At 41.8% G+C, this 16,408-nt stretch overlaps 1 protein-coding gene across 1 annotated transcript in view; it reads left to right on the forward strand.

Annotated features, from left to right (window-relative positions):
- Positions 1–15,473, forward strand: part of LOC124278836 (peptidyl-prolyl cis-trans isomerase pin1-like) — a 51,793-nt gene extending 36,320 nt beyond the window's left edge. Inside the window, 5 exon segments of the mRNA XM_046714610.1 lie at positions 9,328–9,356; positions 9,547–9,600; positions 13,392–13,586; positions 14,834–14,973; positions 14,976–15,473. Of these exon segments, the coding sequence (XP_046570566.1) occupies positions 9,328–9,356; positions 9,547–9,600; positions 13,392–13,586; positions 14,834–14,973; positions 14,976–15,056 (499 nt within the window). The 3' untranslated portion in view covers positions 15,057–15,473.
- The last annotated feature ends 935 nt before the right edge of the window (positions 15,474–16,408 follow it).

A 16,408-nucleotide genomic window follows, 5' to 3' on the forward strand; every position in this document is an offset into this window, starting at 1 on the left:
TGAAGACGGCTGTTCAACTAACGTATGTAATATGTTACAGGAAAATAGTTTCCATCTGGTTCGTATAGGATTTCCATTTTTGACAAGCACTTGTTGATGCCTGTCTGACTATAACAATAAATGATATCACTCTTTAACACATTGCTTTTGATCACAAGACCAATCGATCTTCTGTCAGCGGATCATATCGATCATGTTAGCGGATAAATAAAATATATGTCAAACATGGACAGTTTTATTCATGAAAGTGGTACGCTGCGTTTCATTTTTACCTAGCTTTAGTAGAAGATGTTAAAATTGAAACTGTTCCTCGTATTTTGTACTAACAGCACTAATCAGTAGAAGTAGTAGTAGTGGTGGTAGTAGTAGCAGCAGTATTAGTAACCGAAGTAGTGGTAGTAGTAGCAGTAGCAGCAGCAGCAGTAGTAGTAGTAGTAGTAGTAGTAGTAGTAGTAGTAGTAGTATTATGGTATTAGTAGCAGCAGTATCAGTAACCGAAGAAGCAGTACAGTAGAGGTGTATCAATATTAGAAGCAATAGGGAAAATATTAGTAAGTAACCAGGGAACGTGATACTCCAATGATTAACTTTATCGTGCTTTCCTTATTTGCCTCATAAACACAACCTATGTAATCGATCTTATAATATAGCACGTGTGTGTTTAACACAATTTCCTCTCTAAACATATGACACCAATCCACGGGCGTTGTCCGAGAAATCTTGTTTGCATTTAAGATAAAAACGAATGATATACCTATGCCGGCTATATAGTATATGTATGCATATATACATCACCTAAAATCGAAAAGTAATTTTTGTATGTTTTTTTATGTCACAACTTTTTCTGCCTGATTTATATGATAAATCTGTGTACATATATTTGCTTTCCGGTGTAAGTATTTGTTACTTATTGTGTCCACTGTATAATACTCCTCACAGCTATATGAGTGTTATGTATAGATGTCGACAACTCTCATTGTACATCAATAACAGGTACCAAGTCATGCACAGAGCTTGACTGCCTTGTTTCAGGTCACGCCTATACTAAAATCGCGTTTGGGTACACTCATCAAGATGTCACGGTTGATTTCAGGTCATGTCAAGGAGAACGAATATGCGCAGTGGTGCATGTTCTAGTTAACAACGGGGACGATGGGTTCCGGATGTTATAAATATAATGAATGCCTGCTTGGGAACTGTATGGTGCTGGTTAGAACGGCAGAACGTGCGTGACGTTACTTGCTTTCTGTGACGTTCAGGCCTTCTGTGACGTTTCACACTCTCTGTGAAGTGTCATGCCTTCTGTGAAGTGTCATGCCTTCTGTTCAGTTTCACGCTTTCTGTGACGTTCATACCTTCTGTGACGTTCCATGCTTTTCGTGACGTTCCATGATTTCGATTCTGAAATCTCACGCTCTCTGACGTTTCATTCTTTCTGTGATGTTTTACCGTTCACTGACGCTTCATGGTGTCTGTAACTCTTCATGCTTTGTGACTTCCCATGTCTTATCGGGCGTTTTATGCTTTCTCAATACTTGTTTTCTCTGACCTTCCATGCTTTCTCCGACATTTCATACTTCCTCTGACGTTGTATGCTTCCTCTAACATTACTTGCTTTCTATGACGTTTCATGTTGTCTCCATCCCATGCTTTCTTTACGTTATATGTTTCCCTGACGTTCCCTGCTTTCTGTGACGTTTTATGCTTTCTCGGTGGTTTCATGCTTTCTGTGACCCTGTACGTGTACTCTGGTGTTTCAAGCAGGCCTGTCTCTGTCCCGTTCCATATTTCCACGATGTTTCAAGCAGGCCTGTCTCTGTCCCGTTCCATATTTCCATGATGTTTCAAGCAGGCCAGTCTCTGTCCCGTTCCATATTTCCACGATGTTTCAAGCAGGCCTGTCTCTGTCCCGTTCCATATTTCCATGATGTTTCAAGCAGGCCAGTCTCTGTCCCGTTCCATATTTCCATGATGTTTCAAGCAGGCCTGTCTCTGTCACGTTCCATATTTCCACGATGTTTCAAGCAGGCCAGTCTCTGTCCCGTTCCATATTTCCATGATGTTTCCAAGCAGGCCAGTCTCTGTCCCGTTCCATATTTCCACGATGCTTCAAGCAGGTCAGTCTCTGTCCCGTTCCATATTTCCATGTTATTTCAAGCAGGACTGTCTCTGTCACGTTCCATATTTCCACGATGTTTCAAGCAGGCCTGTCTCTGTCCCGTTCCATATTTCCATGATGTTTCAAGCAGGCCTGTCTCTGTCACGTTCCATATTTCCATGATGTTTCAAGCAGGCCAGTCTCTGTCCCACGTTCCATATTTCCATATGTTTCAAGCAGGCCAGTCTCTGTCACGTTCCATATTTCCATGATGTTTCAAGCAGGCCTGTCTCTGTCACGTTCCATATTTCCATGATGTTTCAAGCAGGCCAGTCTCTGTCACGTTCCATATTTCCATGATGTTTCAAGCAGGCCTGTCTCTGTCACGTTCCATATTTCCATGATGTTTCAAGCAGGTCAGTCTCTGTCCCGTTCCATATTTCCATGATGTTTCAAGCAGGCCAGTCTCTGTCACGTTCCATATTTCCATGATGTTTCAAGCAGGCCTGTCTCTGTCACGTTCCATATTTCCATGATGTTTCAAGCAGGCCAGTCTCTGTCACGTTCCATATTTCCATGATGTTTCAAGCAGGCCAGTCCATATTTCCATGATGTTTCAAGCAGGCCAGTCTCTGTCACGTTCCATATTTCCATGATGTTCAAGCAGGCCAGTCTCTGTCACGTTCCATATTTCCATGTTATCAAGCTGCAGGTCACGTTCCAGTCTCTGTCACGTTCCATATTTCCATGTTATTTCAAGCAGGACTGTCTCTGTCACGTTCCATATTTCCATGATGTTTCAAGCTGGCCAGTCTCTGTCACGAATACTTTTTCTTTGCAGTCGTATGTGAATGGTATTACATGAAACAAATACATGTATATTGTTGAAATCTTATACTGATAGAACAAACATGTCAGGGTGCAGACATTGAGGCAGGCACCCCCATCCATTCAAATAGGCTCACATAACGTTTTTGTTCGATAAGCCCTTGTTAAAGTCATTTACATAAATAAAACATTGTTTTGTGCCGCTACAAACAGTATGCAATTACAGTATTACATTTTTTCTGTTTGTCAACTTTGAAATAACAACAAACGTCCAAAACAAAGATTTGTACTCAATTCACTTTTGATAACCATTTAACACATTCCATGTACGTTTCATATTACCTTTTACAATAGCGAAAATGCACTTCCATATTTAATCGACAGTTTGGTGAGTAATAGTAAGAACACCATAGAGAAAATAACAAATAAGGCAAGACGTTGAACACCGACAACAGCTGCTATATACGTGATTGACAGCTGGTGAAGGGGATGTCAAAACTAGAGGAGGGAAATATGACAAAGAATCAATTTTTGAAGTCTCGCGAGCATGAGTCACGGTTCTAGCGTCACGACAACCTGGTGCTCGACACTAAAGGAATGCATGACGCTCGGCCAGGGCCACTGTTAATGACAGTGTGGCCCTGAATGTACCCGTTATCATAGATAATTTAACTGATTTTACCTGGTCGCTTCATGTTACAAGTGGTGTGTCATGAATTGATCTTTGAAATTTACCGGTTTCAAATTATACTGGATGTCATTTTCAGCATTATCTGCTTTGTCTGTTGATCTTCCACAATGACACCAACAGGAAAGCAGAAATGACAAATATAGCTAGACAGATTGCTGAATATATATCTTTATCGAGGCTGTAGAGTAGCCTAGTGGAAAGAGCGCTCGTTCGTCAAAGGTGTTCGATTCCCACATGGCTTGAAGATTGAAGCTAATTTACGATGTCCCTCCGTGATTTTGATGTAATATTGTTAAATTGGCATAGATCCATATTCATTCACTCACTAAACTAAGTTTTACGTCTGTTCAAGCATAGTTTGGTTGTAACAATACATCATGTTATTTGTTAACCTTTTGACACCGACGGCCTCATTGTACAGTACTTCCGTGATAAAATGAGGAGTGAGATTGGTTTTACGCCGTTATTAGCAATATTATAGCAATATCAAAGCGTCGGACACCAGAAATGGGCTTCACCCATCGTGACCATTTAGGGAATCGAACCCGGTGTCTTCGGCATGACGAGTGAACGCTTTAACCACTAGACTACCCCACCGCCCCTTGATTCAGTCTGAGTCACATGGTGTTGAGTAGGGATTACTTGAATTGGAGCAACCCTAGGAGATCCGTGTTAGAATTGGGCGTCAGCAACCCTTGCTTGTCGTAAGAGGGACTAAAGCGGAAGGTCAGGCCGCTGATTTGGTTGATGCATATCATCGTATCCCAGTTGTGTAGATCGATGTTCATGATGTCAATCACCAGATTGTCTGGTCCAGACTTGACTATTTACAGACAGTCGTCAAATAGCTGGAATAGTGCTGAGTATGAAAACAAACACAAATAAATTGGAACAATATTCGAAATAAAATGCAAGTTTAGATACACCAAATGGCTGGTACGAGGAAGTACACTGCTATCATAACATGCAGCTATTAGACGTTATCAATGTTCAGTTGTTTGACAAAACTGCCACTGTACCTTTTTCTATTCCATGCCTACACATCGACAATAAATAGACTCAAAACAGCAAGAAGAACATCAAACAGAGATGCAAGAACATCATCAAAAGTTGCATTATTGATTCTAAAATATTCTTATCAACAACAGATGCACGTCAAAATACACGTAAACTGTCAATACCGAGTTATTATATTCATTGAAATGCTTTTGTTTGTGACTGAATCAATAAATGGCACTAATTAGCCTAAATGACGGCGTCATTTGGAGTGACACACCCAAAGGTTCTGTAGAGATAGATATCTGGGCCAAGATTTTCGAAGATAGTCTTAGCGCAAGCGTTCAGTACAAGATAGTCGTAAGTGCTATACAATATTGACACCGTTTCATCAACGTAACATTAACCTACGACTATCATAGCGCTAAGAGAGCTTCGAAAATCTAGGCCCTGGGATCAACCTTGTCTGTCTCTGTCACTGCGGCTCCTGTTCATTTAAACGGACTTGTTTGTTTCTATCAAAATTATAAATATAATCAAAGTAAGATTGGTTACAGTTTGATCACCGCGAGTTCATCATGCAGGGCCGTCTATATTTTTTAAAATTCAAAATCAGTAATATCACGGCGAGCTAGCTAGAAGCCCAGATAATTGCAGATGAGTGTCACTTTGGTAAGGCATACCTGGGTGGTTCTGTGATAGCTTGATACAAAGGATCACAATAAGAGTGAATTTGGATTCTTATCCTGATACAAATAAGGGAGGCAACTATGTTTTCACAACAGAGACACGCAGTCACAGATAGATAAGGTTGCTAGCTCATCCCAAATACTTGTGAAACCCAACCGAATCCTATGGTTTAAACTATGACCTGTGTGAATCAATGGTTTTAGCTTTGTTTGTTGTCTAAAACCCTCTTAAAGAAATATTCAAGCTATATGACAGAGGTCTATGAAAACTTGATCTGGTGATTGACATCATGAGCATCGATCACAAAAATACACTTTTCGCCAAGATTTTCAGGGATGTGTTATTAAGAGTGTGTGTGCGTGTGCATGTGCGTGTGCGTGTGCATGTGCGTATATTTCTTGTTAACGCCACACCAGGCAGTATTCGAGTTGCGCCTCTTGACGGTCATGTCTAGACCAGACAAACCAGTGAATGATGTTATGAGCACCTAAGCTACCTGATACCGTTAACCGCCTCAAACGACCAACATACATACATAGCCTAGGGATGGCATAGTGTTTATATATCCAGAATAAAACCGATTAAATTTGCCTATTTTACTGTAAGCGGTTACCTTCGAGACTAGTGTCATATTGCGTAATATGATCGATATGCTGTGATGTAATCATATACTCTTATGCCACTTTACGTAACGTCAACAATAGAGGCTGCATTACGTCCAAAAGACCGCAGGCGCGTGAAGGTATCATAATATGCATGCCTCATCTTACAAATTCATCGCGTATCTTGAACAATAGGGATAATAGATATGGCAATATTTACAAATATAAATATAATCTAGGATTGTCTTCCAATGAATGCTGACGTCACGCAATATTCCCGTTAAATTACAACGTAGTGTTCCTTATTTCCTCCAATAAGCGCCGACGGGCCTCTAATATAGGCGCCGGGGGTAAAGCAGCGGTTTAAGGAATAAGCGCAGGGCCTCTAATAAGCGCCGGGTACGTTCTTTATAAATGTATTCTCCCTTGACGCAAAAGTAGATTTATTAAGGAACAATGCGGCCCTCGTCACGGGTACAGCTGTCTCTCTGTGGGTCCGAGAGGCCTGGGAAACATGTCAGGAATATCATGCATTCACACACTTGTTTACAGCTCTCCAATAAACACCGGGACCCTAATAAGCGCCGGGTCTCCAATAAGCGCCGAGTCTGGAAGTCCGTTGACAAAAAGGTGCCCGGGCGCTTATTAGAGGAAATACAGTATAAATGGGTAAAGCGGGCTGTAAGCATAAACGTAGGGTCACAGTGACACGCAATGACCCAAGCTGACGTACCTGACATATAGACCTCTGTCAACATTTTCCTTTATGACTCACTCACTCAAATGCAGACTATAGAATGCGTTAGAATTGATCTTCAGCAACCCATGCTTGTCTTAGGAGGATCTTCAGCAACCCATGCTTGTTTTAGGAGGATCGGGGTGCAGTGATGAGGCTCGCTGACTTAAATTCCCAATTGTGTAGGTCCATTAATGCCGAGCGCCAGGCAAGAGGACCAACTAATGTCAGTCACTGGATTTCTCGTCCTGACTCCATTATTTACAGATCGTGGGACCGCCTCCGTGGTGTAGTTCACTTGTTAGAGCGTCCGCCCCGAGAGCGGAAGGTCGCGGGTTCGATCCCCGACCGCGTCATACCAAAAGACGTTAAAATATGGTACTTGTTGGTCCCTGCCTGGCGCTCGGCATTAATGGGTACAACAAGGACTGGTCGGCTCGGAGTCAGTATAATGTGTCTGAGTGGGGTATTCATGCTTCACTGCGGCATGGTATCTAAGTGGGCTAGCACTATAAAACCAGCTTCAGTCTGGGCTAGTACAAGCAGCCGCACATACACATACACACGCATGCACGTCGTCATATGAGCGAAATATTCTCAAGCACGACGTAAAACCCAATTTCAACTCACCTCACCTCACAGATCGTGGAGGGAAACAAACACACAAACAAACAACAAACTTTCTTCAAATACATATATCTATTTGATCAAGAGTAAATAGCGGGTAATGCTTTGCCTGTTTGTTAAAGCAAAGTTTTATCTTAAATTGATTTAATGTGAAATGTGTTCTATGGATAGAGTATTTGTGCAAAATATTAAAACAAACATATGAGAAGAGGGGATACTTCCCCGAAACTGGAAATATTTGTGAAAATTCGGGTTAGAACTGGTCTTCAGTAACCTATGCTCGTCGTAAAAGGCGACTAACGGGATCGGATGGTCACGCTCGCTGACATGCATGGTTGACACATGTCACCGTATCCCAATTGCTAGACTAAGGCTTAGTCTCTGAATATATATAATACTGATAGTAACAAACAAGCCCATTTATATTGAAAAGGAGCCCTAGGGAGACCAGAGATTCAGAACCTGAGGAAATCTAGACTTGCTTTATTTATGGCTTTAGCACTGCAGAGAGGGCTTGGCAGTAGGGAACATAATGTGGTTCAGGAACTGTGAGACAGACTACCTCTTACTCTGTCTTACATGCTAATGCTGTTGGAAAGAGAGTCTACGTACGCTTCACTGACTACTGAAGACTTGACCACCGCTTATTGAACTCCCACAAAGAGCAAAATGTGGTATAGTATCATCAGTAAATGTGAATCAATATTATTGTTTTCAAGTTGAAATTCATTTTTATATTGTATATGTCTTATAGGCTGGACATCACTTTAACGGTGTTGAATAAAATGGTATTGCTATATAATTATAATGTGATGTGCGACCTTCTTCAACTCAGGGTCGGTGGGGTATTGTTTAGTCTAGTGGTAAAAGCTTTCGCACGTCACTCTGAAGACCCGGGTTCAATTCCCCAAATGGATACAATGTCTGGTGTCCGTCTCCGTGGTATTAGTGGCATATTGCTAAAAGCGGCATTATTAACTGAACTCACTCACTCACACATGATCCTGACCTAAGTTTGTGATCACATGGAACCTTTTTCAGTATACGGTGTTCCTGCCCTCTATTCCTGTTTCTTTACAAGGCATACATTACAGTTATTCATGATCGTACAGAAAAGCCATTACATAGCCCGCTGTCATTTTTCGTTCTCAAACTTTAATAATACAGAATATTGCCATTGTTTATACATTTCAATAACTTACTAACAAGATCCGTGTTTTGGTCTTTGGCAACCCATGCTTATCGTGAGAGGGGACTAAGAAGATCGGTTGGGGTGGGGTGTCAGCAATTTTGTACATTAAAAATATGAAAAGATTCTGACCCGGATCTTCACAAGGGAGACAAGCATGGATTGCTGAGGACCAGTTGTAACCCGGATCTTCACAAGGGAGACAAGCATGGATTGCTGAGGACCAGTTGTAGCCCGGATCTTCAAAAGGGAGACAAGCATGGATTGCTGAGGATCAGTTCTGACCCGGATCTTCACAAGGGAGACAAACATGGATTGCTGAGGACCAGTTGTAGCCCGGATCTTCACAAGGGAGACAAGCATGGATTGCTGAGGATCAGTTCTGACCCGGATCTTCACAAGGGAGACAAGCATGGATATTGCTGAAGATCAATTCTAACCCGGATCTTCATGGGATCTAGGGTACAGAGTTCTGGCAAACAAATAACAGCGTGTGTGTGAACTGTATAAGATTATGTATGACACTGGGCGAGGCGGGATAAAGTTAGGTGAGGTGAAATGGGGTGCACGTTCAAGGTTATCGTACCTGTCAGTAGGTGTGTCTGTCTACGCGCGCGCGTGCGCTCTAGTCCCGGAAAATGTCGGTTTTGATTAGAGCTAGTCAATTGAAATACCATACCGCAGTTTACCATGAACATTCAATGCACTAAGACACAGTATTCTGTCTCTGAGCCCAGCAAACGACGGTCAGGGTAACAATAAGTACCAGCTATTACAGATTATGTTAACTGCGACCGAGGTTTGAACCACTGACCTTCGGCTATTATCATTATTTTTATAATGTTAATTTGTTCTTTATTTTATTTGCAGGTGTGCCCATGCAGACACAAATAAATACGGTCATTATTTACACAAACCGATCTTGGTCTAATTTAAACACATCTATTAATTTGTGTATATAAATTTACTCATCACAACAGTGGATCCTGTCGATTCGTTGGTGTTTGCTGGGTGTATTGCGATAACGTTTTCATTCAGCTTTCGGAATATATTCTGCTTTTATAATAACCCCACACTTCCGGTTTTCAGACGGCATGGGTGATATTCCAGAGGGTTGGGAAAAGAGAACAAGCCGGTCCAGCGGTAGGCGCTCAGAAATCTCTATCTTCATCCATTTCATGAAACTATTATGTTGCTTTTTATATCTTGTCAGATATGTGTCATCTTTATATTAGTTAATGAACGTATTTTGTTTGAATGAATTTGCATATCCAGAGGTATTTTCCTAAATAAGTTTGACAGATTTTAGAAAAGCCCGCTAATGATATGTTAAACGGTCGAGCGTGTCGTTATTATTGGTTTGCCGACATGTACACATTTACACTTTGAGGTCTGAATTTACCTCATCTTCATAATATTATTTTGGAATTATCCCATGATAGACTTCTGGTACGATTGTTAGGAAGCTGAATGTGCGTCTTTTTGTTAAAATCAAATTTACCGTTTGTCTTTGTTGTTTTGCAGTGTTGATTTTCCTCTCAGCTTTTGATATCACTTAGCCATTGCGATTTATATGTTAGTGCAACATTTACAGCATATTAGGGAACAGTTATTTCAATATTAATAAATTGAGGTAAGCTTACTATTAACAACAAAATAATAACATCAATATATATGATATATAATCATAAGATCAGGTGTAACCAGGGATCAAATGTGTTATCAGTGTTTAAAACTCCCAAAATTCCAAGCCGGACTGGAAACTTAAAAAAATTACCAGTCCGGATACAAACTTGCTTGTCCGGTTTTCAACAATGAAAACAAAAATCAGGTTTCTGAATACTTTACTGTTTGCAAGCATCGCTATGAACAACATAGCACTAACAGGCAATGCACCGAGTTTAGGTAAACTGTAAGTACGTGTTGTGATTGGTTTTTGTAAAATGAACTGTCCAATCGTAAATAGTTTAACATAATCATCATAACACCGTAAACACCTCAAACTGACGACAAGAGAACCTGTGTGATATTATGAAATATTTACTGTTAGGGGGGTAAAAACATCTACCAGACCTCCGGGCAGGCTACTTTTGAAATTTGACCATCCGAGATGAAAATAGACCATTCCGGACGGTCGGGCAGGCGGGAATTTTAAACGCTGGTGTTATATTATCCCCCAAATAATGTGTTGTCTATAAGAAGATCATTGTTTAATATCAGAGAATTTCAAATGTCAATTTTTTTTCAAAATTGTCTCTTGTTACTGTTTATGCCACAACACATTTGAAAGCAATTTCTTTTTTTTGTGGTTTGAATGATTCAGTGATTTTGACGAAAAAATCTGAATGTAGGTCAGTGACTTGCAACAATGTGAAAAAGTGTAAGAAGTCAGATGCAAAAGTCAGTAAGGAACCATAACAACAAATGAATGCAACTTTGTTAATGATTGGATAAATATATACGACCTGGCCAATAAATGTTGCGACAAGAAAAGCACCTAACTGAGCCTCCACAGGAGCAACTCCTGACAGTTTCAATATGACACAGAGAGCATGGTACAAAGACATGCACTGCTCAGAAGTTCTGTTACAATTATTGTTGGCCATGCATTTTTTCATAAAATTGATTCTATAAGTTGGACAAATCCTTTCTATTTACTCTATGATTTTCCAATCATGAAACACCTGACGCCTTGCTTAGAATTTCTATTGGTCAAGAGTCAGATTACTCACACAAACCAACTGTCAAATTGAAAATTTATGAATCAATTACCAGTGATCGATAGTGGTGAAACGGTGCGCTCTTACTATGGTAAGGTACGTATTGCGATACAAGCTGGGATTTACAGGACGCAAATTTCTGCGTCCTGAAGCATAAAAATTGACAATGGACGCAACAAAATCTATTCGCAATCCACAGGGATGCAGAAAAAGTCCAAATACTTTTTGGAAAAATTCCAATCAAGTAATAATAAGTTATCAAAGAGTTTGCTACTAGCTGGGTTATGGTATCATTTACAATTCAATCACTGTAACAAATAATGTGATGATCATGATACACAAGACAATAACACTATTAATAATTATATTATAGTAAGTGTCTGGACCCCCATTTTGTTGTCCAGGACCCCTGAAATTTAAGAGTATGAGTCCCAGGGACCCTCACATACAGGACTCAATGTGAATCCTTCGGTACAAGGCTAGTCTGTCGTACAGACCCTGAAGTAAATATATCCAAGAAAGCCCACGCAAGTCTAGAAAATGTGGCAAGTCTAGATTTCCTCAGCTTCAGGAAAATGAAGAAAGTCTCAGGGCTCCTTTTCATTATATTTTTTTTTTTTTTTCACTATGAACTTTTTTTCAGTAAAATATGTTCATTTCAGAGACTAGTTGTTAGTCTAGTACAAGGCCTTCGGTTTGGTATATGAGAACTTATTTCCGGGATATTAGTCTCTGTCAAGTAAAGAAATGCATAGATTTTGACAAAATGATTCAATTTCTAGACATTTTAGAAAATGTTTAAATAGGTTAATAAAAAGAAACCAATTACGGTATCCCGAACCGAAGGCAAAATACAGTGGTTCTACTAATACCACTGTATACCATTTCACCTCTAGTGAACGATGGACATCAGATACCCTGTTTCCTTCAAAAGATTGGTGGTTAAAAAAATATTTTAGCCATGAATTCTAGGGTAAAACTGGGTCTCTGTAGACAGCTTTTCTCTAATAGGCTATCAACTGTGGTGGTACTGACTGATATTATGACCTAAGTCCTAGACAATCCATGTACATCAAGCAAGTCCCCAGGCCAAGCCTTCTTATATTTTTTCATTATGTTCCCGCTATCCCCCAATCCTGTTAGACCAGCATTGGTTACTGTTGACAAATTCTAACCACACCAGCATCCATGGATACTGAGGTTTTATGCTCACCTGGATGTTATAATTGACCCATGAAGATCTTGGGTAGAATTGATCATCAGTAACCCATGCTTGTCCTAACTGGCGACTAATGAGATCGGTGTAAAACTAAACTCACTCACTCACTCCATGTTATAATTTGTTCTTTGTTCAGCCTGTGCTAGTTGCAAAAGGTGTCACAATGGAGTGGGTGATCTAGTTTAATGACTTAGCTAATTGCATGCCATTGTACAATGATGATGCTTACAATATCAATCCCTGGATTGACTTAGTTATTAACAGACTCGTGAAGATCTGGGTTAGTACTGGTCTTCAGCAACCCATTCTGATAGAGGCAACAAGTGGGATTGGGTGGTCAGACTTGCTGACATGGTTGAGAAATGTCATTGTGTCCCAGTTGCGATATATGGATGCTCATGCTGTTGATCACTGGATTGTCTGGTCCAGACTCGATTATGTAGAGACTGCTGCTATGTACCTGGAATATTGCTGAGTGCGGCATTAAACAAGAAACAAATAAATAGACAGACAGACAGACAGACAGACAGACAGGTTTATTCGGTAATTTAGGCCCAAGGCCCATAATACATACATTTGGCGAAAGTAAATACATACATTTGGCAAAAGTAAATACATACTGAATAAAGCTAAGTAAAGTTTAGTATTGATTTGTTTTACAGTTGTTCATTCCTTCTATGGCGAACTTGTAAAAGATATTTACTCAATGATTTTAAAATATGTATATTGTCTGATGACAACAATCGGATGAAGGTTTCAATTGTCGGTGGTTGAGTCAAATGTATTGAAAAACAATCAGATCTTTGTTGGGAATATTTTGGACATATTACTAAAATATGGAGTTCATCTTCGATGTAATCAAGGCCAGCAGCATGACAAAAGAGGCAGAGACGTTCATTATACGGGGTGTTTGTAAATAACTATTTACATTTCTTTTCCATATATCTGTGTGTGGTGTTAAACAAAATCAACCAACAGTGGTCTGTGTTCTTCAGGTAGAGACTACTACTTGAACGTCTACACCAAGGAAAGTCAGTGGGACCCACCATCAGAGCCTGCCAAGAAGATGAGTGCCAAGACTGTACAAGCATCACACCTGCTGGTGAAGCACCGTGACTCTCGCAGGCCCATGAACTGGAAGAAGGAGGAGATAACTCGCTCCAAGGAGGAGGCGATGCAGTTACTGCTGGGTGAGGAGGGGGCTGTGGGTCGGGGGAAAGCTACAAGTAGGGAGGGAGCTGCAGGGTGGCCAGAGAGCTGTAGGGTGGGAGGGAGATGCAGGTGGCAAGGGGCTGCAGTGCAAGGAGCTGCGGGGTGGCAAGGGGGCTGCAGGGTGGGAGGGAGATGCGAGGTGGCAAGGGGCCGCAGTGCAGGAGCTGCGGGTGGCAAGGGGCTGCAGCCAAGGAGCTGTGGGGGCTGCAGGGTGGGAGGGGAGATGCATGGTGGCAAGGGGGCTGCAGGGTGGGAGGGAGATGCATGGTGGCAAGGGGCTACAGTGCAGGGCAGCCAGCGGGTGGCAAGGGGGGCTGCAGTGCAGGGAGCTTCAGGTGGCAAGGGGGAGCTGCAGTGCAGGGAGCTTCAGGTGGCAAGGGGCTGCAGTGCAGGGAGCTTCAGGGTGGCAAGGGGCTGCAGTGCAAGGAGCTGTGGGGGGGCAAGGGGCTGCAGGGTGGGAGGAGATGCAAGGGGCTGGAGGGAGATACAGGGTATGCAGTGGCAAGGGGCATGCAGGGTGGTGGCAAGGGGCTGCAGGAGATGCATGGTGGCAAGGGCAGTGCAAGGAGCACAGAATTAGGGTGCAGGGTGGGAGGGAGATGCATGGTGGCAAGGGGGCTACAGTGCAGGGGCCGCGGGATGGCATGGTGGCGGGGCTGCAGTGCAGGGAGCCGCGAGGTGGCAAGGGGCTGCAGTGCAGGGAGCTTCCCAGGAGTGGCAAGGGGCTGCAGTGCAAGGAGCTGTGGGGTGGCAAGGGGCTGCAGGGTGGGAGGGAGATGCATGGTGGCAAGGGGCTGCTTGGGGTGGGAGGGAGATGGAGTGGCAAGGGGCTGCAGGGTGGAGAGGGAGATGCATGGTGGCAAGGGGCTACAGTGCAGGGAGGCATCATGCGCAGGGTGGCAAGGGGAGCTGCAGTGCAGGGGAGCTGCGGAGCGGCAAGGGGCTGCAGGGTGGAGGGAGATGCATGGTGGCAAGGGGGACTACAGTACAGGAGCTGCAGCTGAAGCAAAGGGGCTGGGGGTGGCAAGGGGCTGAGCAGGAAGCTGCTGGGAAAAGGGGGTAGCAGGGTGGGAGATGGCATGGTGGCAAGTTAGGAGGGCACTGTAGGGCAAGAAAGGGGCTGCATAATGAAAAAAAGGTCTTCTTATTTGGGAGGGGGACATTTGGGAGGCATGCCATTATATATTTTTTATGGTAACTGAAATTCAGCATTTGTTATTTCCAGGTTATCGTCAACAGATAGCGTCTGGTCAGGCTGAGTTTGGTGACCTGGCTAGACAGCACAGTGACTGCAGCTCAGCAAACCGAGATGGCGACCTAGGATCCTTCGGGCCAGGACAGATGCAGAAACCTTTCGAGGATGCCACACATTTGCCCTGGACGTCGGTCAGCTCAGTGAACCCGTCGATACAGACTCTGGTGTACATATTATTCTCCGCACAGCATAAATCTTTCTCTCCAACACTCATCAAAGAAGTCATTGTTATCGTTGCCCCTACATTATTCATATCAGTAACCATAGCAATGAAGCAGGTTGCTGAAGAGTAATATGATATGGTCAATGAAAATGATTTATGGACGGGAACATATAGATTTTTGACTTTTCTATTTTGACCATGTCTACACAAATTTTAAAAGGTTTCGAATGTTTGTCTTTGTTAGATCTTTCCTTGTGTTATTGATAGGGGAAACCTTATGGTGATGCTTATTATTATGTAGCATCTACGGCTCATTGCACTTCTTGTTTTCCCAAGGTGATGGATGTACATTTACAAAGCATGTCTATTTGACAACTTTTATAGTCAATTTTGTCAACTTTGTCCCATGGGTTTATTATTTGATATTAAACATGGTCATTCTACGTCTGTTTACTCTCAATATTTTGTGATTTGTTACCAGGGACAAGAACCAAATAGGATTATCAGTGATTCTGTTTAGCGGAATATATACATGAACTGTTAGAACTAGTTGTGTACTGGAATGGTAGGAAACAGACATGCTTGAATTAACAATCAGGTAAAACATTTTATATGAAAAGAGTGGGGAAGTAAATATACTATTCATGCTTTGATAAGGATCACAAAAATTCCTAACTTTGCTTAAATCCATTTAAAACTGGATAAATGAAATATGGAAACACCTCTTTAGGCAAAAAGCCACTTTAATATAACCGCATTTGATACATGAGTAACCATAAAAATGGTTTTGCAAATCATGGAACTAGTCATTGAGCAGCAGGTATAGGTTCCACAAGATGCAGTGACATACTGAAACCTAGGATCCATGCTTACAATAAACTTAGATATTTAAACCAAACTAGACCACCACCACATAGTTTTCTGTTGAATCAATGTTTTGATCCTTAGCAAAGTGTGAATAGTATACTATCTTTTATATACAATAACTGAAATTGATTATCTTTTGTATGACATAACTGGGAACCTAACATGACTTGTGTCACTCTCCTACCCAGAGTTCCATGCGGCCAGCCAGCATAGTACCTCTGCCACAGGCCAGAAAGATGTGACGATTCATCTTGCACAGTCCATTCAATATTATGTGCATATTTCTTAATTCTTAAATGTTTGACGAGTCTACACATCTAATTAAACATCATTGTTAGAATGGTTTAGTTTCACTGAGAAAATATCCTAAAACGTGTAACACTATTTCGATTTACGCAGCAATCCTTTGTTTACATGGGTTGTACGGCTCCACGTGCTGTCATCGAAGCCGGCGGAGAGCAAATGATGCATCCCCTTTGATATATAAATATGAACTGTCATAAACCTTACTGTCG

The sequence above is a fragment of the Haliotis rubra genome, unplaced genomic scaffold, assembly GCF_003918875.1.
Source record: "Haliotis rubra isolate DU_JTF1 unplaced genomic scaffold, ASM391887v1 Scf242, whole genome shotgun sequence".
In the NCBI taxonomy this organism is placed as follows: domain Eukaryota; kingdom Metazoa; phylum Mollusca; class Gastropoda; order Lepetellida; family Haliotidae; genus Haliotis; species Haliotis rubra.